We start from the raw sequence: 24,774 nt of genomic DNA, 5'->3' as shown, positions 1-24,774 counted from the left end.
ATCTTGCAGATGGTACACACTGCTGCTACTACTGTGCGTCAGTGGTGGAGGGAGTGAATGTTTGTGGTAGTGGTGCCAATCAAGCAGACTGCTTTGTCCTGGACGGTGTCCAGCTTCTTCAGTGTTGTAGGAGCTGCACTCATCCAGGCAAGTGAGGAGTATTCCATCACATTCCTGACTTGTGCCTTGTAGATGGTGGACAGGCTTTGGGGAGTCAGGAGGCGAGTTACTCGTCACACGATTCCTAGCCTCTGACCTGCTCTTGTAGCCACAGTATTTATATGGCTAGTCCAGTTCAGTTTCTAGTCAATGGTAACCCCCAGGATGTTGATATGTGATGTAGGGGATTCAGTGATGTAAATACCATTGAACTTCAAGGGGCAATGGTTGGTGGTAGTGACCATCTGAACCCATAATTTTTAAGCATCATTGGCACTATAATACAAAAATGTCATCAGCAGTGAAGGGACTGAGAAATGAAACTGGTCAAAGTGCAAACAATAAATTCACAAATCTGATATGGTCAATTTCTCAAGTGGCTGTAACTATCAAATTGCACTGGCGCATATGGTATGCTAACACTCGTCGGGTCAACTGCAAACAAAAATTGATTGTATACGAGTGAACAGTTTCTGTGGCCAAAATAATTTTTTAAACAATTGATTGGAACAGATTAATCATATTTTCAATATTGTTATAATTAGTGATATTGATAGACCTTCATATCCTATATCCCATTTGTCAATCAAGGTAATGTTTTGAACTTAGCTATCACAAAAAAAAACAAGCAATGAAAACAGTATCGGTAGGATGTTGGGAAAATAACAGCGTTATCCATTTAATATCTAGAGTAATGACATTTTAAAAAAAACTTTATACCATTCACTTAAATATTCTTTTGTACAATTTTTCCAGGCAACATAAGAACTGCTAAAAGAAACCAATGCATTGAGTTGTTCGAGGCTGCAGAAAGACTCCATTCTTGATCATTTCTAATTATATTCTCATTTTGTTATTTATTCACGTGTTCCACCATTTAACACTAACAGCAGCGTTGTACAACTGTTTCCGGGAAATGAGACATACTTTCCCCCCCAAGAGGTAAATGGGTTTTGATAACAATTTTAACTTTACAGAGCACTCCTCAAAAGTAGTACCCAGATCTGAGCACCAATTCACTCGTCTTTTACATTTGCCCAGTTTCAATTTGGTATTTTCCCCTGCTCAAAAATACATACAAATCATTTTCCAGAGATAAACAAGTGTTTTGTCGCCAGGTGGCATCATATTTCTCAGTCAAGGGAATCTATGAACTCTGTTCAATTAAAGCAATTGATATCTTCTATTCCACAAAAGTTTTGTGGTTAAGAGGTTCGAGTTCAGGAAAGAAAACAACACACCTTCTCCGAGCTTCCCAAGTAGTTTAGAAAACAACACAGGAAATTACTAGGCAATAAAATGCTGATTTGCTGGAAACCAGAAAAAACAGTAAGTTTCAGGATACAGCTGCCTCCTTATTAAAGGACTCAAATCAGATAACCAAATGCAAGATGATGATATAAAAAGGTGTCAAATCTCAGCAAAGAAGCAACGTTTCAAAAAAATCAGCTGCCAAAACATCACGAAGGTGAAAAGGGAACCATTAGTGAACATATTAAAAAGACAAAAATGCTGGAAAAAAGTCAGCAGGTCCGGCAGCATCTGTGGAGAGAGAAACAGGATTAACGTTCGAGTCCGTAAGACCCTCTACAGATACAGCCAGACCTGAGTTTTTCCAGCATTTTATGTTGTTATTTCCGATGTCCAGCAACCGCAGTATTTTGCTTTCATATTAAAAATCTTCACTTGTTGAAACAATTACTAATTCATCCACATGTCATTGGTTACGGGTAGGTTGCGATATGGAGTATGATCACAATGCTTAGTTGAAGTGGAGCAGCATTCAACTCAACTTGTCCCTTTAATGTCAGTGCACAGAGGAGCTCTTAAATCAGCAAATAACGTGGTAGATTACAGGCTACTTGCTCAGTTTTAAAATCAGCAGCTCTCTTCACTGCACCCTCCTCCCCAGGGGTGGAAACCAGGTCATGGATACCATGTTGTAATTCTGTTGCAAATCTTAGAAACAGACAAAAAAGAGAAATCACGGAGATCCTCTAATTTATGGGGAGATAGTGGCATAATGGTAAGTAGTAGCTGGTGGAATTTGAATACAATTAGTAAAACAATCAGTAAGCTATCAATTGTCCTAAAAACCCATCTGGTTCACTAATGTCTTTTAGGAAAGAAAATCTGCCATCTTTACCTGGTCTGGCCTACATGTGACTCCAGGCCCACAACAATGAGGTTGACCCTTAACTGCCCTCTGGAATAGCCTAGCAAGCCTCTCAGTTCAAGGGAAATTAGGGATGGGCAACAAATGCTGGCCTTGTTAACGGCGCATATATTCCATGAAAGAATAAAGTTAGCAAGGTGCTTCTACAATAGGACTTTCTAATTGCATAGTGGAAGTAAAAATGTACCTTAAAATGGTAAAATTTTAAATGAAACTTATATGCAAATCAAACATTTAAATAAAAATCCAACTGAAAACATTCCCCATTCAGGACAAGTTTGCTGGCCAACAGAACAGAGACCAGAGCATGTACAAAAAAGCATAAACAATTCTACATCATTCTGAAAATGAAACCTATTATGGTGTACAGATATACAGGTCATTAAAAAGGTAACAGCACAAGTAAATAAGGCTACAAAAAGGCAAACAGAATCATGGTATGGTTTCTGTTGGTCAGCAAAACAGTAATAGAGGGCACAAATTCAAAATCAACTGTCATGACACAGAGGGTGGTTTGAATGTGGAATTCTCCACCTTAAATCAGAACTGAAGCCAAGTACTTAAGCTCCATATAAAGGGAAATAAAATATTTCTTGAACGAGGGAAATTATTAAACTTTACAGGGCCCAAAACTAGGATCAAGAAACACAGGAGGGATTGGACTAGCATGCTCACATTTGGGAAAACAGCATTGCAGATGCAAAAGTAGCAACAGAAATATCCAAACAAAGGCTTATATGCAAAGAAAACATTTGAATAAAAATATTCCCCACACCGGGCAAGTTTACCAACTAACAGAAGCAGCAGAGCAAAGATCGTGTACAAAAAAAAAGCATAAATGATTCTATTTCATTCTAGAAATGAAACTCATTATTATCCTTCAAACCTTTGGCTTATCTTGTTTGAGCTACCAGCCACCTCTCACTGTCCACAGCAGAAATGTACAAACATGGGAAAAAATGAAACACTTACGTTTATATAACATCTTTAGTGCAATAAAACATCATAAGGCACTTCACAGGAGCACAATAAAATAATGCCACGAGGAGATATTAGGGAAGGTGGTCAAGGCCTTGGTCAAAGAGATATGTTTTAAGCAGTGTTTTAAAGGAGGAAAGTGAGATAAAGAAGTGGAGGTGTAAGGACAGAATTCCAGAGTTTGGGGCCGAGGCAACTGAAGGCATGGCCAACAGTGATGAAACAATTAAAATCAAGGATGCTCAAGAGGTCAATATTTGATGACATCTTGGAGAATTGTAGTAACAGATATTACCCAATGCCGATATTCCCCAATATAAAATCAAGACGTCATTTGACCAGGGGCCAAATGTAAGTCAATGAACACAGGGGAATGGGTGAGTGGGGCTTGGGTGCTATTTAGGACATGGGTAACAAGCTTACGGAGGGTAAAATCTGAGAGGCCAACAGGGGGCACATTGGAATAGTCAAGTCTAGAGGTAACAAAGGGATAAGTGAGGGTTTCAGCAGATGTGTTGAGGCCAGGAGCAAAGTAAGGCAATGTTACAGAGTTGGAAACAGGCAGTCAGTGGAAATGTGGTTGGAAGCTCATCTCAGGGTCAATATACTATAATTGCAAACAGTCTGGTTTAGTCATTCAAGATGGAGTCGGAGCAGGGGACAAAAACAATGGCTTCAGTCTTCCCAATATTTAATTGGAGAAAATTTCTGCTCAAGCCAGTACCAGTGCTGGGTTTTGTCACTGTGCATGTGAAAACTAACAATGAGCTTTCAGATGATATTGCTGAGGGGCTGCATATAGGTAAGAAATAGGAGGCACGCATGGATAGATCCTTGTGACAGGGGTACAAGACAACACTTTCAAGGACCTTGGCTGGGAAAGGGAGGGTGAAGATGGGATGGTAGATTGCAAGGACGAGGGGTTTTCTTTTTGAGGAGGGGCCGATGACAGCAAAGGAGGAGATGGGCACACCCAAAGAGAGAGAGAGCCATTATTATCAGCTAACATGGACAGCAAGAGGGAAAGTTGGGTCATCAGCAACTTAGTGGGATTAGGGTTGACAGGGCAGGAGGTAGGTCTCGTGGACAAGATGAGCTCAGAGTGGGCACATAGGGAGATAGGAGAGAAACTACCGAAAAACGCAAGTTTAGTTCTTGACCTAGAGGCCTCTCCCCAAACACACCTGAGTTGCCATCTCCCCTCCCCCCACCACCATATTAGGTACATTTCAACCACTGGTCTTTCAAAGAAGTAGCATCTCAAGGGTCAGATGACAAGCTGCTTTTTTCTTCCTCAATTCATGGGATCCCAAAAATACTTGGCATGTTACTACCCCGTACCTCTTTATGCTGAACAAATATCAGTCACTGCTGGCTCAAAGCTGTATAACAGCATGTAAACATTTTATCAAAAACTAGGCTGAAAACTAGTGTGTATGATACAGCAAAGGTTATTCTGGAGAAACCTGTCTTGTGAACAAAACTGTCAAAAAGCTAAACAGGATGGATGGGCAAGTCACTTTTAAATCAAAGGGTTACATTAAAACATCCACCTGGAGGATATCTGTACTGTTTCATTTTCTTTCATGATAAACTAATCATTTCCATTCTCCATCTTCTAAAATCATCCAACCAGAAAGAATGGAACCATTAATGATTGCTTCTTCTTAATGATTGCAGAGTCTTCAATCAAATTGGGATTGTTACAAACATTGAACTTTACAAGCCAGTTATATCTGTTTTAACTTAAGGAAACAGAATGCTCTGAATGGGAGGTGGTGACCATACAAACTCCGCCTGGAGACAGGCCAAGTGATTTAATTGTCATGGGGAAAGAAACCCAAACCGAAACCTATTGCAAATCAAGTGACAGTTTTTGACACAAAAAGAGACAGTTGCTTCTCAGACACACACAGACATGAGAGAAACAGGCAAAGAAATTACTGCTGCATGGGCAAGCAGCAGCTATTGCTGTGAAAAACAGGGTGAACTGCTTAGTTGTTAACACAAAAACAGAATGTTTACAAAAGTTGATTTTCTGCTCGAAAGGAAAGGAATAGGGGTGATGGATTTTTGAGATTCAAGCAGTTGCCGAGGTGGGCCTTGTTGGTGTAAGTCAGGGGAACTACTTTTGAAGGACATGGGGAAGATTTGAACTGGTATGACAGGGAAAGGTGAGCCTGCTGCAAAGTTGGGAATAACTGGATACTTAATCATGTTTTGCTACATGTCTTTCAGCAGCATGGTGTAAAGTAAAAATGTTTTGTACAGCATATTTCAATTGTTAATACATAGGAACATAGGACTCAGGAGTAGGCCATTTGGCCCTTCGAGCTTGCTCCGCCATTCAATATGATCATGGCTGATTTGGCTGCGCTCTCAGCTCGACCTTCCTGCCTGCCCTCTCCATAGCCCTCAACTCCCTTGTTAATCAACATTGTTCAAGGACGAGTTAGATAAAACCTAGCCTCCAAAACTTTCTGGGGAAGGGAATTCTGCAGGCTAATGGCCCTCAGAAAAAAATCCTCCTCATCTCTGTCTTAAAAAGTAGGCCTCTTATTCTTAAATTATGTTCCCTAGTTCTAGTCTCCCCCTCAAGAGGAAACATCCTCCCAGGTATCCACCTTATCAAGTCCCCTCAAGGTCTTAGACATTTCAATAAGATCATCTCTCTTCTAAACTCCAATGGGCTTAGGCCCAACCTGTTCAATCTTTGTTCATAGGATAAGCCTTTCATTCCAGAAATGAACAAGTAAACCTTCTCTGAACTGCTTCTAAAGTTATATTTTTTTTTCAAATAAGCAGACCAAAACTGCACACAGTACTCCAGATGAGATCTCACCAAGGTGCTGTACAATTGCAGTAAAATTTCCCTACTTTTATATTCCATTCCTCCTCCAACAAATGTCAACATTCCATTTGCCTTCCTAATCACTTGCTGTACCCCGTATACTAACTTTAAATGATTCATGTATCAGGACACCCAGGTCTTTCTGTACCATCGAGTTCTGTAATCTTTCTCCATTTAAATGGTGCACTGCTTCTCTATTTTTCCTGCCAAAATGAAGTTCTTCACATTTACCCATGTCATACTTCACATGCCAAATTTTTGCCCACTCACTTAACCTGTCTATATTTCCTTTGCAGATTCTCTACCTCCCCTTGACAACTTACTTTCCTGTGCCATTTCTTCAGTTTGGTGAATTAACTGCCTGTTAAGTACTGTTTGATCTATGTTGATTTTAGTTTGTTTATTGCAGTAAAAGTCTTAGAATGTGAACCGGTCACTGAGGAAATTCGTTTTTGAAAGAAAAGCTATTGGTCTCTACAGAGATCATTAACAGGATGCTCCTGTACTCCACCTAACTCCTGTTTAGCATCAGGATTTGTGGGAGCCCAGCTACTTCACAGTCACAGATGACCATGAGGCCAGCAACTAATCTTTCTTTCTATACATAAACTATAGCTATAACAACAGCAAGGGCATGGCAGCTAAAAGCACAACCCCTGGTTTAGGAAAGGGTAAATTTGACTGGCCCATGCTCTTTAAATGTTCTATGTCAATTCTTAATGGTAGAAACCAAGACAATGCAATTGGGGATAGCACTGGGTACAGCAGCATATCTTCAAGAGTCAGTACCCTGCCACCACTCCTTAAGACCGATGCATGAATAAAAGATCTGGCACTTGTGTAATGGCACCTGTAGAATTTACCCCAGTGAGGAAGGCAATTTAGCAAGACACATAAAATTGGAGGAAAAAAGTTGGGCAACAGGCCAAGAAGTTCAGGTTCTACTCCCAGTCTGTGCTGAGTTAGCTCAAACGCGACAAGCAGTATCAATATCTGGGATGAGGGGCAAAAAGGTTGGGGCCAGGCCTATTACAAACCAGTGACCTCTGCTGGAAGTATACATCTGGACGTTGGCCAAGGCCAGGAGGTAAGGCTTGAATGAATGGAGTTAAAGCCTGGCAAAATATTAATGCTTTCAGAAGGAAAGAGGTGAAAAGGCAATTAGCAGAAAGTGGGAACAGGAGGAAAAAAAACTACAAGTGTCTGAACTGAAAATACAATTTTGTTTTTTAAATTGCCATTTCCAAAGGTAAAAGTGTGCAGAATATATCCATAATGAAAATATAAAAAACTCAAACGCAAGGAAACTCATCTGTTCAAAAAGAAGCAGCACTCCCCCTCCCACCAATTTCGCTTTCTTCTTAAAAATATTCATGGCATTTATTTCTGATTGCCCAGAGGTCCATCGTAAGTGTTAGTCGCTGTGTGCTAGGAATTGCCTGATGTTAGTCTTAAATTTCCAATTCACTAAATTAAACAGTAAGAGCGGGGTTCAACTTAATTTGAAATAATGTTCCAGGTTTAGCTGTTCCACACTCTACACTATCACAAAACCCTGAAGGCCTTTTTGCTCCCTCCTTTGAAAGCTAAAAATTCCCAAGATTTTCTGTTCTTTCCTCATAACAGCTCCCCGATGCCAAGAATCTGTCTGGCAGATGCTCCCTACAGAGACTCCAGGGCCTAAATGACTTGCCTGCGTTTGGTGACTAGAATTAGGCATAACATTGGAAGTCTTGTAAGAGATCTATACAGTTTAAACAAGCCAATTTCCTGTGGCATTGCCAGGCAAAATCAGAAAGCAGTGTATTTAGTACATTTTATGTACTGTACAACTTTCCTGTTGATTATGTGCCTATTTCTAAGTTCTATAAATATTGAAAAATTCCCTAATTCATATTGACAAAATATAGTGTAGCCCAAGAAAGTGAGGACCAACGAGTGATAAGATGTCCCAGTCAGTGTTCACTTGAACCAGTCAGCTTTGGAAGGTTGCCACAGAAAATCATTGAACTTCCTTGGGACCGATGACAATAGTGATTATTCAAAGTGGCATACTCAGACCAGTCACAATTAATGTTGGTCAATGCTAGTTGGCATAATTAACATTTGAAGCAGCCACTGGCCAAATCAAATTAACAACAGAACACAGCTCATTGCAAAAAATTAACAAAGGCTTCTGGATGCGACTCAACAACCACCCAAATCAGTGGCAACCAAAAACACAAGAGAACTTGCTGCACATTTGGGATGCCTGCCACCATTTTGCCCCAAGTGCTCAGGAAGCTTCCAAAGCCTGAGGGAGCATTTAATTGAGAGAAAAAAAGGATCACAGGTAATAAGCTTAAAGGCGGCAATGTGCTAAACCAGGACACATGCGTACCAAGATTCCTACAGATTAATGGTCATTTCTAGCCAAGTGAAAAGGCTCAAATTGAAACTTTTAGAAAAAGCTATGCATATGTATATATAGATATAAAAATGGAATTAATGCTAGGATCTAGTTACTGGATAATAAATACTACCCTGATGATGTCCCAGGTATATTTTTTAAAACACTTCAAAGAAATAAAAACAATTAAAACTCAAATCTGAAGAGCTCCTTCACATGATGTGTGGGAAGAAAAGCAGATACTAAAGCTTAACCACCACTGCTTCCTAACACTGGGTTTATTTTCACATGCAGTCAAAAAAAAGTGTTTTTTGCAGTTTTTAAACACCGTTTCATTATAACTGCTTATTAGCCTCAAAAATAACATGAACGAATGGAGCAGAGTGCAAGAACGTGAATGAACTTCTGGAAGATTTCTAGATTTGATCCTTTGTTTTCAGCGAATTAATTCATCTCAACCAGTAGTAGCATGATAATAAGCTTTGGTGCCCATGGGCTTGGAAGATTGGAGTTAAGGGAAGAAAAGGAAATCAGAGAGAAACTCCTGTTTGAATCACTATCCAGTAACTGTTATGACAGAGTGCACACATGGACACTGCAGTGAAGTCTGACGCTGTAATCAGCCACGTCCTTAACAATCAGCCTGCAATGCTCAGTATCTGAGCAAATGATTTCTCAGCTAACGTATCGGTACCAGTGGAACCGTACCCAGCACAAGTCACCACCTGCAGAACAGGAGAGCAAAAAAGGAGATAAAGTCGAGGGCATGGTGAGGGGCAGTGGGGTAAAATGGGGAGGAGAGGGAAGAACACTGTAAAATTGGAAAATACATACCTGGGACACATCTACAGGTAAGTACTTACCATTCAGGAGTACTTACTATAATTACCTTCTTTAAAATAGAAGTTGTTTGGAGACTGGAGTTATCCTTTAAGCAGCAATTCCAGGAACCCAGAAAGAAGAAAAAAATGCCGCATTGCCAAAAATTATTATACACACAAAGTTGAGTATGAATGTTTTTTGTCATTTGACTAACTTCTTTGAAAATATTATATTTAAATACAATTATACCTGGATACCTGTCCTGAAGGACACCCACATGGCCAGCTTCTAATCATCACCTTCGGAAAACTGATTAAATTCCCACCCAATGGTTATAAAACATTGTATGAACTAGTAATGAAGAATAGGATCGATAATGCAATATAACTCTGGGAAGGATTTTTCATAAATCAATGAACAGTAAGCTGAAATGACAGCCTGGGATCTGGCCCATTACAGCCAACTGTTCCCCTGCATGTCTTCATTATTGTTCAATTATTGTGGACTATTAAGAGTTTTGAATAGGTAGCTCTGCACTGCCTCACAAAGCACAGGAACCCCAGTGTGCGCAATTCCAGAGCACACACAGGATCCCTGCTGAATTATCAAACTTAGCAATAAGGGTAAGCAATAAAAAGTGTTGTCACTAGGTTGCTCTCAAACAGCCCTATCTAGCAGTTAAAAGCAGCACAAAAGCCATGGGAGCTCCATCTTAACTGTTTCAGGTATGTAGCCAGATAATGAAAATAAAAAGAATTGAACACAAATTACAGACAACAAAAAAATGTGTATTCTTTTAACAAATTATCTATCCATTTGATAGTCCTTATGAAAAATTAACGTAGATGACCTTACACTACCTTGCATAGCGGAACTCTCCGCCATGCTCCCCACCACCCGACAGCTCTAGATTTATTAATGTCAGTGAGTCAGAGGTCAGAACGTTCCAGATGTGGAGCGCGCTGAGGGACAGCTGACAAAAGTTTGCTGCTCCGAATGATTATCCAGTGACTCCTGTTAGAACTGCTTGAGTATGGATGCAGGGCAAAGACAAGGTTAAATTTTGCTGTGGTGGATGCGCGCAGGGTTTTAACTCCAGCACGTAGAAGGGAATGGGCAAAGGTGAAGAGGAAGAACACAAAATTCATCAGTGAAAAAAGTTAGTTCTGACACAAAGCTTTTATACTGATGTTGATTTTCTGGCTTAAATGTACTGTTTCATTGAGCCTTACAGACCATGAAGATCCCAGCTCTGATCCCTTAATCTGCATGGAGTTTATTGACTTTGCCTAGCATCCTAGGACCAGGTACAGGAATAAAAAAAATCAGTGAGGGTTTCAGCTCTTGATAGCTACACAGTAAGCACCAACTGAAATGTTCATGTCAAATAAGGGAAGGGTTAGGGTTAACAGTCAGGGTAGAGCTGTTACAACAAACAAATCTGAGCCAAGCTTTCAACTAACTAGCCTTGCTCTATATATAAGGTTGTATTTTTTGTACAGTAGGCTGTTGTCTGCGCAATATAAATGAATTTTACTATAAATCCAGGCATCATGAAAAGTGCCCTATCTTTCACCAAAAGTCATGCACACTTTTTTTTTAAGCCCAATTTGCACTTCACATGAACCACAACTGATGGACATTCCACAACACAACCCACCTGCAGCCCATTCCTCAGGTTTTTGAGACGTCCTTTTCTTTTTTTGGCTTTGGTTCCCTCCTCCTGTCATCTTTTCTGGGGAGCTCTCAGGTACCATCACCAATTTCAATCTCTTTATCACTACCTATTTCCTCATCTTAAACACGTGGTACAACTTACCTTCAGCAGCTTTCCTGGGCTTTTTGGGTGTTCTTTTTTCTTTCTTCTCTGCTTTAGTCTTTTTTCCTTTTTTGCCCTTTTTCTTCGAAGCCTCATAATCACTGTCACCATGGTCCAAATCTTCCTCACTCCCCATGTCCTCATCTGAAAGTAAATTACAGAACACTTCTTACAAAAAGCAAATTGGACTAATCATTTCATAACCTGCATTGGGAGATGTCTTATGCCAGTCAGGCAGAGAACACTAAATCGGGTAATCCTAGTGCTGAAACTGGGACAATGCCTCTGCCTTTGTTGCCAAATGAGCATGACCATTCATAATATTTGTTTTACAAAAGTAGATGGAGGGGATGAAGAAGGTAAACGGAACAGTGAAGACTGACAGAACAATCCACTAGTAGCTGAGCCCAATGGCAGGAGTTAATCACTTCTAAACTAATCAAACCAGAACTACCAATCTGGCTGGGTGGCTTGCATCAGTACATCAACCAATACTGTTTATTTTGGGATATATATGTAAGTGAGGAATGATAGCGCTCAGAACATTTTTCCAGGCTAACCTATAAGGTTAAGGTTAACTGCATTACAATGCTTCACTGTTCTAAGGGGCAGTGAGGTAGTCAGTTCAAAGTACAGCCAGTCTTATTTCTTCTGGCCAGGTCACTTTTTTAGTCAAGCCAGATTTTAAGGACTCTTGAAAGATGCCTTCCAATGTTCCCTATTTACAAGATAGTTAACTAAATAAAGACTGCAGCATTATATCCTGGCCATTGTTTTGGTCAAGACTTTGCTATAAGTGCTAACATTTCTGTTAAAGTAGAAAGATGTAAGTTAGTTATAACAAAACTGAAACTTTCTGGCCTGTGGACTGATGCTTCTAAACTATTAAAATTAGTTATTTTTAAATGTAAAACATTACTTTTTTATTCATTCATGGGATGTGGGCGTTGCTGGTTAGGCCAGCATTTATTGCCCATTCCTAAATGCCCTTGAGAAGATGGTGGTGAGCTGCCTTCTTGAACTGCTATAGACCATGTGGTGTAGGTAAACCCACAGTACTGTTAGGGAGGGAGTTCCATGATTTTCACCTAGTGACAGTGAAGGAACAGTGATGTATTTTCAAGTCAGGATTGGTGAGAGACTTGGAGCGAACTTCTAGGTAGTGGTGTTCCCATGTGTCTGCTGCCCTTGTCCTTCTAGATGGTAGCGGTCGTGGGTTTGAAGGTGCTGTCTACGAAGAGTTGGTGAGTTCATGCACTGCATCTTGTAGATGGTACACACTGCTGCCGCTGTGGATGGTGGTGATGGGTGTTTGTGGATAGGGTGCAAATCAAGCGGGCTGCTTTGTCCAGGATGGCGTCAAGCTTCGAGCGTTGTGAAAGCTTCACTCATCCAGGCAAGCGGAGATTATCCCATCACAATCCTGATGTGCCTTGTAGATGGTGGACAGGCTTTGGGGAGTCAAGAGGTGAGTTACTCGCTGCAAGATTCCTAGCCCTTGACCTGCTCTTGTAACGACAGTATTTATATGGCTAGTCCAGTTTAGTTTCTGGTCAATGGTAACCCCCGGGATGTTGATTGTGGGGGATTCAGCGATGGTGATACTATTGAATGTCATGGGGCAATGGCTAGATTCTCTCTTGTTGGAGATGGTCATTGCCTGGCACTTGTGTGGCACGAATACTGCTTACCACTTGTGAGCCCAAGCCTGAATATTGTCCAGGTCTTGCTGCATTTGGACATGGACTGCTTCACTATCTAAGTCACCGCAAATGGTGAGCAGTAATGTCCTGGAACTGAGATAATTGACCTCCAACAACCACAACCGTTTTCCTTTGTTCTAGGTATGACTCCAAACATCGGAGAGTTTTCCCCAATTCCCACTGACTCCAGTTTTGCAAGGCCTCCCTAATGCCACATTCGGTCAAATGCTGCCTCGATGTCAAGGGCAGTCACTCTCACCTCACCTCTGGAGTTCAACTCTTTTGTCCATTTTTGAACCAAGGCTGTAATGAGGTCAGGAGCTGAATGGCTCTGGCAGACTGAGCGTCAGTGAGCAGGTTATTGCTAAGCAAATGCTGCTCGATAGCACTGTTGATGACCACTTCCATCACTTTACTGACGATCAAGAGTTAACTGAGGGTGGTAATTGGCTGGGTTGGATTTGTCCTGCTTTTTGTGTACAGGACATACCTGGGCAATTTTCCACATTGCCAGGTAGATGCCAGTGCTGTAGCTGTACTGCATTGCTGCCATTTGCTACTTCATAATCAGGTGCATCGCTCAGGACTGGTTGCAAACCGCAAGACACACTCACCCAAGAGGCTTGAAAAATAGTATGAGAAAGAAACAAAACAATAGCAGAACAAGCATGCAGAGACACAATCAATCAACTGCAAAGATAAACCAAAAAGACGTGCATATAAATGTCAAACAGGGAAAAACAAGACCAAAAAAAAAAAATGCAACCACTGGCACAGAAAACTACTTCTGATGTTTCCTATTTGGTGGCCTTTTAACATGAACATTTATAATTCACTTCTGCCATTGATCTTGTAATAAAAAAACTGCAGCAAATCGCTGTTAAGTTTTACTCTGCTTGCAGAGGGGCACGAGAGTTCAAACCTCTCTGTAGATACAAGAAAACAGTCACCTTGCATAAAACGTGTTTTGTAAAGTTATGTTCTCAAGATTTCAGATGAAAATTCCCCATTGCTAAACCTTTATAAACTAGAAATTACTAGAATTGTTTCATATGATGTAAAGCGGCTGACAAGCATTCAACAATTTGAGTGTCAAATGAAAAAGTCACACCTCATTTTCTCTCTATTGCCAATTTCTTTAATTAATTTTAATTATTTTTCTTCAAGTTCCATCAGTTTTTCTATTATAAACCATCAGCTAAGGATGACAAACTGCCCTGGTTGAAAACATTGTTCCATTGATTGAGTGTCCCACCAGCGAAAGACTTTACACTCTATAAATCCCCATCATCAGCTGATCAAATTCCGAACAATATGTAGGCATGTCACCTCCAGGAATAATCAAAACCTAGAAATGCAGAGAGCTATGAGACATACAACTACACTTACATTAGGTTGCTTCCTTCGGTCTGACCTTTAACCTGTACCATACAGTTTAATGTAAACCCACCAGGTGAATGGGATGCCTCCTTCTTTGACAGGGCAATGGCAGCCTTCAGGTCCTTCTCATACAGCTTGTCATCGGATTCCTCACTGCCAAATAAATGAGTATACAGGTCAACACAAGAGATTTACGTAGATTGCCCCAATAAATGTCAATCTGCAACTTTTACCCCCAATTTTGACAATGTTAAATTGTGTCAATAAACAAATCCTTGGTTCTAGTAACAAACCCATGAAGAGTTTCAAACTGCCAAAAATTACTTGTACTTGACATCCACCAATACACCTTGAAAATAATCTCTTTTGTGGCTATTAAGGTCAAGAGATACCAATACTTCCAGCAAGCCAGATGAAGGGGAATATAAACTTGTGCCTCAGAGCAGAAACAACATGCTTACCAACAATATGCTCACTAACAGTGTTACTGCACTACACCAAGAAACCACAACCACGGTATAGCGGTATATGACTTTCTACACCAGAAAAGAAATCAAAGCCTGTCTTCTACACCTAGCCATATATACTCAGATAATGCAATCCCTCAGAAATGTAACAACTTAAAAGATAATCCTACAAAATGAAAAAGATGGACACCGAAGGAGCTCTCATAAATGTTACCTTTCATCGCGTGCATTTTTTGCAGACTTTCGTTTGTTTTTTCCTTCTCTGGGAGATGCTCGTGCTCTCTTAGCAGGAGGGGGTGAATCTCTTCCATAAGCTTCATCTGCAAATAGAGATGCTGGTTAATTTTGCTATTTTTTCCAATTCCTTGGATCCACTATGACAAAAGAATGATGCAGTTTAAGGTTGGGAGAGAAGGGGAAAAACCTTATTTAAAAACATGAGATTAATACCCAAAGACAGGCAGCCAATGCATTTGAACTGAGATTCACATCCAAGTATAAAAGCACCACTGCCCTCCATCTGGCAAAGCTTGTTCACTCAGTGAACAATTTCTCCTTCAACATGTCCAAATAAAAGTTGTGGCTATGGGTACCCGTATGGGCCCCTCTTATCCCTGTCTTTTTATGGGGTATGTGGAACATTCCTTGTTCCAGTGCTACTCGGGCCACAACTCTTTTTCAGTGCATCGATGACTATATCAGTGCTGCTTCATGCTCTTGTCCGGACTTGGAAAAAATGATTGATTTGCTTCCAATTTCCACCCCTCTCTCACCTTCACATGGTCCATCTCCAACACTTCCCTTCCTCGACCTCTCTGTCTCCAATTCTGGTGATAGACCATTTACCAATATTCATTACAAGCTCACCAACTCCCACAGTTACCTCCACTACAGCTGCTCACACCCTGCTTCCTTTAATGACTCAACCTCATTATCTAGGTTCCTCCACCTCTGTTCTGATGGAGCTACCTTCCAAAACTGTGCTTCTTTCATGACTTTCTTTTTCCTTAACCAAACATTCTCACCCACTGTGGTTGACAGGGCCCTCAACCGTGTCCGGCCCATCTCCCGCACCTCTACCCTCACTCACTCCCCTCCCTCCTAGAACCATGAGAGGGTCCCCCTTGTCCTCACATTTCACTCCACCAGCCTCCGCATTCTTAGGATCATCCTCTACCATTTCTGCCAACTCCAGCATGATGCCACCGCCAAACACATCTTCCACTCACCCTACGTCAGCATTCCGTAGGGGCTACTCCCTCCATGACACCTTGTCCACTCCTCCATCACCCCCAACTCCTCTTCTCCTGCCCACGCAATCACAGAAGATGCAACACCAACCCCTTTACCTCCTCTCTCCTCACCGTCCAAGGTTCCAAACACCCCTTTCAGGTGAAGCAGTGCTTCACTTCTTCAATGCAGTCTTCTCTACATTGGGGAGACTAAAAGCAGACTGGGTGATCGCTTTGCAGAACACCTTCGCTCAGTCCACAAACATGACCCAGACCTTCCTGTCACTTGCCATTTCAACACACCATTTTGCTCTCATGCCCACATGTCCATCCTTGGCTTGCTGCAGTGTTCTATTGAAGTCCAACGCACACTGGAGGAACAGCACCTCATCTTCCGATTAGGCACTTTACAGCCTTCTGGACTTAACATTGAGATCAACAACTTCAGACCATAAACTCTCTCCTCCATTTGCACCCCCTTTTTAATCCTATTTTTAAATTTTATTCATTTATATCCTTTTTCCCCAACTACCCTTTCCCGCCTCCCCCTGCCATCTGTCACTTGCTTTTATGTTTTGCTTTCACAGAAACCCGGCCCTTGTTCTGCTATTTTACCTTTATGCCACTATTAGCACCTTCTTTAGGTCCTTAACGCTACCATCAACACCCCTTTTGTCCATGACATCTTTGTCAAATTTTTCCTTAGCTCCCACCTACCCCTGATCTTTCTATTTTGCTCCACCCCCTCAAACAGTATAAAATCCGTCACATTTCTACTTCTCTTTAGCTCTGAGGAAGAGTCATAAGGACTCAAAACATTAACTGTTTCTCCACAAATGTTGCCAGACCTGCTGAGTTTTTCCAGCATTTTCTTTTTTTATTTCACATCCAATTCATTGCTACCCAAAATGTTTTATGATTATGCGACTAAAGCAAGCAAATGCGGTAAACATGATACATGTATAGAAATGTAGCAATCAGAAAGCAAACTTCTGTAGGCCGTGACAACAAACGGCTATCATGAGATTTCTTGCCACATCAATTGTTTTCTTTTCCACAGTAATTCACTATAGTGTCAGCATCCTGATGTTTTTAAATTTTAAAAGTGTCTAATGGAAGAGGTGCAAACTGCTACAGGTCATGGCAGCTCAGTTTTACAGAAACTGCTGGCTACACAGAGTTCCATAAAAAAACTTAATTATCTGAAAAACAAAAAGAAATGGACTGCGAATAAGAGGGAGTCAGATATGAAGATAAATTCATTTGATGCAGGAGAGAAACAAGTGGGAAGAGACAGCAACTGGGACAGGGTTGCAATCAATTGGCAGGTCAACAAAGATGGGTTGAATCAAACATATGATTGGATTACTATAACCATACATGTGAGCAAATTAATAATATTGAACTCCAAAGATTGTTTAATTTTTGTGTTCGCATTGCTATTTAATAAAACAGTTCACATGCAAGGATTAATGCTAATCTGTACATTGTTGACATGATCAATTTTCATTTTTAAAAACCATTCTTCCCTGCGAAGGTATGATTCAATAGGGAACAAAACCTCTTGTAACCTCACCAAGTGACTAACACCATGTACAAATCAGAAGGGGGGCTATTCAATCACAGTGATATCATAACCATACATGATCCTGTCCTTACACAACCCATGCTACCAACAAGATCAGGATAGCAATCAGAACGACAGATCCAGGCCAATTTTACCCTCCTCACCCATGAACTAGTGGAGAACTATTGTCTTTCAGCACAAATCAGGTAGAGATCAACTAACATGGCAAAAAAACAGGGAATCAGAGAACCACTTGGCCTATGTCAGCCAATGAGTAATCACACCCACTTGAATTTTGCAATAGGAATAATGGTGAGGCTAACAGTTGCCACCGTTATCATCACAGAAGGGGGCCATTTCGACCATTATGTCTGCATAGGCTCTCCGAATGAGCATTCTCCTGCTTTGACAGGAACTTCTAGTGTAAACAGAAAACGCTGGTAATAATCATCTGTGGAGAGAAACAAAGTTAACAATTCAAGTCGATAGCCCTTCACCAGAATCAGTTCTGATGAAGGGTCTTCGACCCACAAGTTAACTGTTTCTCTCCACAGATTCTGCCTGACCTGCTGAGTATTTTCAACATTGTGTTTTGATTTCAAATTTCCAGCATCTGCAGTATTTTGTTTTTGTGTTGTAGTAGCAACTTCTAGTGCCTGCACGTACAAAGTAAAACTATGAACTCTGGAAGTTGCTGTCTGACTTGCCTTGCTCCTTCACAAGCTTCGGAGAGATTTGGCACAAAAACAATTTTTAAAAACTCTTATGGGGTGTGGCACTGGCAGGGCTAGCATTCATTGCCCATCCTTAATTGCCCTTGAACTGAGTGGCTTGTTAGGCCATTTCAGAGGGCAATTAAGAGTGAACTACATTGCTGTGGGTCTGGAGTGACATGTAAGGATGGAAGATTTCCTTCCCTAAAGGACATTAATGAGCCAGATGGATTTTTAAGACAATCGATGATAGTTGTCATGGTTGCCATTACTGAAACTAGCTTTACATTCCAGATTTATTATCTGAATTTAAATTCCACCCGCTGCTGTGAAAAGAAGCCACTTCCCAGAACATTAGCCTGGGCCCCTGGATTACTAGTTCAGTGACATTACCAATATGCCACCATCTCCGCATGAAGGGTGCAAAGTTGCTGGGCATATCCACCATGTACACCAGAAAATTTAGGGCTGGTACATTCAGGTGTAAAGTATTATTTTAAACAATGCAAGTCTTAATTACTGCTGAACAATCTCTGATGCTGAAAATTTAACTTTACAAGTGTGCAATCTCATTGCTTCAGAATTTAACTATTGTTGGACCATTTTTAAAAACGTGCCTTTTTTAAAAAAAACTTTTATCTCTTGTCTCTATCAATTTCATCTTTCTTTCCTTTTTATTTTGTTTTTTGTACATGAAGTTAGTGAAATAAATATTCTAACCTATACCTCCTGGCTTTGACTCTGCAAAGCTCAGTGAAGATTCTTCAATCTGATTGGCCGAAAGGACATGCTATTACTTGCCTTGCTTACACACTCCACAGATCCCTGTAAAGACTGCTGCTCTGGAAAGGACCTTTAATAATCTTAAATCACCACTCAAAAGTTTGAAGGCAGCGCAAATGTAATGAAAGGCATTTCTTCACCACCAATCGCAAAATCTGGACACGAATGTACTACTGTACTGAACCACTGGTGCAGCTCAAATTAGAAATTCATGCGTAATACAAGACAACAGAAATGGTTCAGATGTCAAACCCATTCAAGTCATATGATGTATCACTGCCTTGTATGAGTCTTCTACTTAACATACTCAATATCACATGAAACTTACCAGAAGAAATTTAGATGCACATACACCAATCAAGCTGGATAGTAATAAAGTAGATCAAAATAAACATGCGCGTTTTATCTGAACAGAAGTCTTTAAAACAAAAGTCATAACACAAAACAGCAATATAGATCAATGTGACAATCATTTGACATAAATACACAACCACAGCTCAGCTAGCATTAATTTGTTTGAACAAATGACAAATAGGTTCTGCACAGGATACTACCAATCCTGTTTTGCCAGTACTATTTTGAAACCAGGTTTGTCATTAATCTTCATTCTATTTAGTCTGCTTGTACTCCTTTGATGGAAAACCCAGTCAAACAGCATAACTATAATGCAGAGATTGCTTTAGAAACACACATTTGGAACAAACATTATCGCCATTGGCTAAGACGGCCTTCAAAAAATACGTACATAGTCATAGCCCACACAATATTCACAATTTTCTTTCACATCAGTATGTAGTTAGATACAAAAGATCCATGGTAGTAGTCTCACCTCTGTCAGAAGTTTGTGGGATAAAGCCCATGCCTTGAGCATATAACCTAGACTAACACTTCAGTGCAGCAGAGAGGGAGTGCTGCAATGTCACATGTGCTATTTTTCAGATGAAATGATAAATTACCTTTTCAGGTGTTAAGTAAATAAAAGCCCATGCCACCCTTCAAAGAGCAGGGGGGTTCTCCAGTGAGGGCCATTTTCACATTCACTATCCAGTGTGGTTTTGCCATTCAAACCAGATACTCGGGTTCTACTTCCCTTACCTATGGTTAATTGCAGTCAAATGAAGGGTACTAAGAGCACCATGTTTTTGTCTGCCATTGGTTCAGGAGGGGAGGTAGAAAAAGAGAGATGGCATTGACATTCAATGGCATTACCATTGTTGAACCCCGTACTATCAATATTCTGGGGATTACCTTTGACTCTAAACTGAACTGGATCAGCCGTATAAATACTGTAGCTACAAGAACAGGTCAAGAGACTGGGAATTCTGTGGCAAGTAACTCGCCTCCTGACTCCCCAACACCTGCCCACCATCAACAAGACTCAAGACTCAAGTCAGGAGTATGATGGAAGAGTCCCCACTTGCCTGGATGAATGCAGCTTCAACGCTCAAGACATTCGACACCATCCAGGAAAAAGTAGCCTGCTTGTTTGGCACCCCATCCACCACCATAAACATTCACTCCCTTCACCACTGGCACACAGTGGCAACTCACCAAGGCTCCTTAGACAGTACCTTCCAAACCTGTGACCTGTATCACTCAAAGGATAAGGACAGCAGATGCATGGGAACATGACCTGCTGGAAGTTCCTTTCCAAGCCACACACCATCCTGACTTGGAACTATATCGGCGTTCCTTCACTGTCGCTGGGTCAAAACCCTGGAATTCCATTCCTAACAGCTCTGTGGGTGTACCTACACCACATGGACTGCAGCGGTTCAAGAAGGTAGTTCACCACCATCTTCTCAAGGGCAATTAGGGACAGGCAATAAATGCTATCCTAGCCAGCAACACCCGCACCCCATGAAAGAATAAAGAAAGAAAAAATAAGAATCCTGCCCGGAAAGCACATAAATAGACCTAAAGGTTCTGTGCTTAGCTGTCACACTTCCCATCAAGCTTTGAGTCCACGAGGCCTTATTTGTACTAAAATACTGACCACTCAAACTTTCTTTCCGGGCCCCCACATCATCTGATAGCTAACCATTCTCTCTTCTCAGCAACTGTCCCACTCACCATTATTACCCCATTCCTCATAAAATGCTATCAACTCAATGCAAGCTACCAACTCATCTTCAACCTTTTAACTTACGCAAGTAAGTTGTTGGCTCCCAAATTTATGTCGATCCATCCCGAAACTCCACGTTTGAATCCCTCCAATCAGATTTTCAATACTATTGCTGCCGAATTGACCTTAAAGTCACAAATGACATCCCATGTGTGTTCCTTAGGTAAACTATTCCCCCCCCATTCTTCTCAACCTGTCTGCAGCCACTGACAATTGACCATACCATCCTCCTGCAAAACCTTGCTCCCCCCATCCAGATGAATAGGGCCACCCTGGCCTGTTTCCATTTTTATCCCTTCAGCTGTAGCCAAAGAAGCATCTGCAATGGCTTCTCTTCTCACTCCTGCACCGTTGCATTAAGATTACTCCAAGAATCTATCCTTGGCCTGATCCTATTTATCACTTGCATGCTACCTCTTGACAACATCATTTGAAAACTGAATATCAGGTTCCTCGCATATGCTGGCAACATGCAACTCTACTTCATCACCACCTTTCTCGATCCCTGCATTGTCTGGCATACCACATTTTGTTTGACTTCAGGCACAGTATAAGCAGAAATATGTTCCCAACTAAATATCAGAAAAACCAAGGGCAATCTTCCGTCCTCACCACAATCCCATAGCCACCAATTCCAACCATCTCGCTGGTCACTCTCGAGGCTGAACCAGATCACGTGACCTCGATGGCATCTTTACCAAGAGATGAGCATTCAACCACATAGCCATTTCACCACCAAGGCCACCTACTTCGACCTCCATAGCCTGTCTCAACTCCTGCCTCCACTCAACTGCTGTAACCCACATCCCATGCCTTTATAGCCTCTAGACTTGACTATACCAATGTTAATTCTGCCCAGCCTCCCATGTTACATCCTCCTTAAACTTGAGCTCACCCAAAACTCCACTGCCCATAGGCAGTATCACAAAGTTCTGTTCATCCATCATCCCTGTGCTCACTGACTTACGTTGCCAGGCCGGAAGCCAATGCCTCAATTTAAAAATGTTCATTCTTGCTTTCGAATCCCTCCAGGGGCTCATCCTTCCCCATCTCCCTCCAAGAATTCTGTGCTCCAATTCATGCCTCTTGCACACCCATGTTTATTCGTTCCATCATTGGTAACCGCAGCTTCAGCAACTTAGGCCCGAAACTCTGCAAGTACCTACCCAAACCTCTCCACCTGTCATGCTCTCTCCTCCATGAGAATGTGCCTTAAAATCTACCTCTTTGACCAAGCTTTTGGTCACTTGTCCTAATATCATGTGGCTCAGTGTCAAATCTTGTTCACTAACACTTTTGTGAAGCTCATGGGTTTTACCACATTAAAATAGATGCTAAATAAGTGAAAGTTGTTTTGACAGATGGCACCTATGGGGTGTTTGGTTCTATGAAAACATACAAAATGAATTAGCAGCCTCAAGAAATTAGGAATTTTTTTTTGTTAAATTCACAAGACAAACTACTTAAAATTACCTGATGTCATGCATAGTACATACCATCAGAGTCTTCAAACTGTGAGTAGTCAATGACCTTCCTATTCCTGAGAAAAGTAATAGAAAATAGTTAATTTGCTTTAATGTTGTGAAGCACCATGGAATGTTTTATGTTAAAAGATGTTATATAAATACATGTTACTGCAAGTCCACCCAGTACAAAAAGACTAAAATTGTAGAAAAAATTTAAGATTAAAGTTACAGTTTTGATGGATTAATAATTGCTCAAACTGTCACCGCTTCAATGAAAACCAACAACTACAGATTTTTTTTGCAAAGATCTGGTACCTTCATATCTCCTGGCTCTCTGTTGCATAATAATTTCTGCATAGGAACAGATTGTATTCTGCTTGGATGGGGAGGTGGCAAGAATTTATAATGGGGAGAACAAGAGTAAACTGCTGCCAATTTAAATTTGAAATCCTTTCATTGACCTCTATTCACAAGCTCATAACAACCCTAGCCATTTGGAATTCCAAAACAAAATGTGACAAATCTTAAAGATCTGAAAATCCCAATTCCAATGAAAGGTGAAAAGACAGAAACATTAATTCTGTTTCCCTCTCCACAGGTACTGCCAGACTTCTGAGTATTTCTGGTATTTTGTTTTTTTTTATTACCTGAAAAGATTATCCAAGCAAAAATTAAAATGATTTTAGATTACACTTATAGTTCATTTTGAGGGAAAAATTGTTTCCCATTTGTATTCTGAACCATCTTGAAAGTAAATGCACCTGGAATTATAGCTACACATCCTATCCTTTCAACATGTATACACCCTCTACTCATTTCCAGTCAGCCATAGAACTCAAGCTCTAAGAGACAGACTACAGGTACAAATTTAATTTACCTCAATTAAAACAAAAGTCTGCCATGATAGCTCGGGTACCTTGTTGAGTGCACTAGGGGGTGAAATCGCTTGACTTAAAAGATTTAAGTTTCCTATTTACTTCACAAGGAATTCAGAACAACAGTATCTGGAATGCAGTCACAGCATGAGCCCATTTGTCCCTCCAACTTCCCAGAAACCACATGTCTTTTACAGGACACAATTCAAAATGGAGACCCAGATGCTGACTTTGCTTAATAAATCTTACATGGAATAAAACAAGAGCCAAAAAAAAAAAAATCCCACAAACGTTACTCCAAGCATATACTGTCATGCATATGCTAATACATTTTTTGCATATACCAAGGTTTACATGAAATTGGAATAAAACAGGGAATCCATTAAATGGATCTCAACGATTAAATTCAATTGATGGGGTAATAATCTGAATTGGATTTCATTTAGATTTAGCCATTCTGCTCAACCGATTGCAGAAGCAGTTGCATAATAAGACAATAAAGAACGGGGGGGGGTGGACTTTATGTGATTTTAATCCAGGGGTGAAAAAAAAAAATGAATGCTCTTTAAATAAAAAAAAATAAAATAAAATAAAAAATTGACCAGAAGGTAAATACACAAACACGCGCATTTTTTTTTTTAACTGGGGATTATTATAACACACGAACGAAAATGGAGAGGGAGAGGGAGGGAGGGGGAGGGGGAGGAGGGGGTCGCCCTTTGGTTCGCAGACCCGCTTTAAGAAAGAAATAGCAGGGTGAAATGTTTATATATATATATATATATAAAAACACACACACATATTTTGCACTGCAATGCACCCCCTCCCCCCCCCCCCCACACACACACACACAAAAATAATCTTAAACGCTCTCCACATACGAACCTGACAGGTCTCGACATCTCTTCGGCGGGAACGAGAGGGTTTTCCAAGAATAAAACCAGAGAATATCTCTCCCCCCGTGTTCTTTTTTTTTTTTCTTTACCAAAAATCGTTAAATAAAAAAAAAAATCCACCAAAAAAAAAATCTGCAGGCCTCAGGCTTCAGCGCACGGACGGACGACCAATTACAAACCCCCTTTTTTTAAATGCACTTATATATTTTTAAAAAATAAAAAAAAAAACCCGAGGGGCAAGGGGAATTAAATTCCGCCTTTTGTAAAGCCGCGCCTCCGAACCTGGTGTTGTTTATATGTATATATATATTTAAACACTAGGAGTAAATGTGACTGAATTCCCTCAGTAAATGGACAACTAGAGATAAAAGAG

The 24,774-nt window shown here is 40.7% G+C and overlaps 1 protein-coding gene across 2 annotated transcripts in view; it reads right to left on the bottom strand.

Moving 5' to 3' along the window:
- nucks1a (nuclear casein kinase and cyclin-dependent kinase substrate 1a) overlaps positions 1-24,774 on the bottom strand; it is a 33,427-nt gene extending 8,653 nt beyond the window's left edge. The window contains exons 1-5 of one of the 2 annotated variants that reach the window (XM_041195170.1): positions 24,391-24,774; positions 22,661-22,704; positions 14,959-15,064; positions 14,348-14,430; positions 11,195-11,338 (exon numbers count right to left, since the gene is read on the bottom strand). In XM_041195170.1, the coding sequence (XP_041051104.1) occupies positions 11,195-11,338; positions 14,348-14,430; positions 14,959-15,064; positions 22,661-22,704; positions 24,391-24,407 (394 nt within the window). In that variant the 5' untranslated portion in view covers positions 24,408-24,774. The remainder of the gene's footprint in view (positions 1-11,194; positions 11,339-14,347; positions 14,431-14,958; positions 15,065-22,660; positions 22,705-24,390) is intronic. The other variant, XM_041195169.1, reaches the window with a different exon arrangement.

This window comes from Carcharodon carcharias, chromosome 9 (genome assembly GCF_017639515.1).
Source record: "Carcharodon carcharias isolate sCarCar2 chromosome 9, sCarCar2.pri, whole genome shotgun sequence".
Taxonomy (NCBI): domain Eukaryota; kingdom Metazoa; phylum Chordata; class Chondrichthyes; order Lamniformes; family Lamnidae; genus Carcharodon; species Carcharodon carcharias.
Note: the sequence above shows the minus strand (reverse complement) of the source record. Positions and strands in the feature narration are given on the sequence as shown.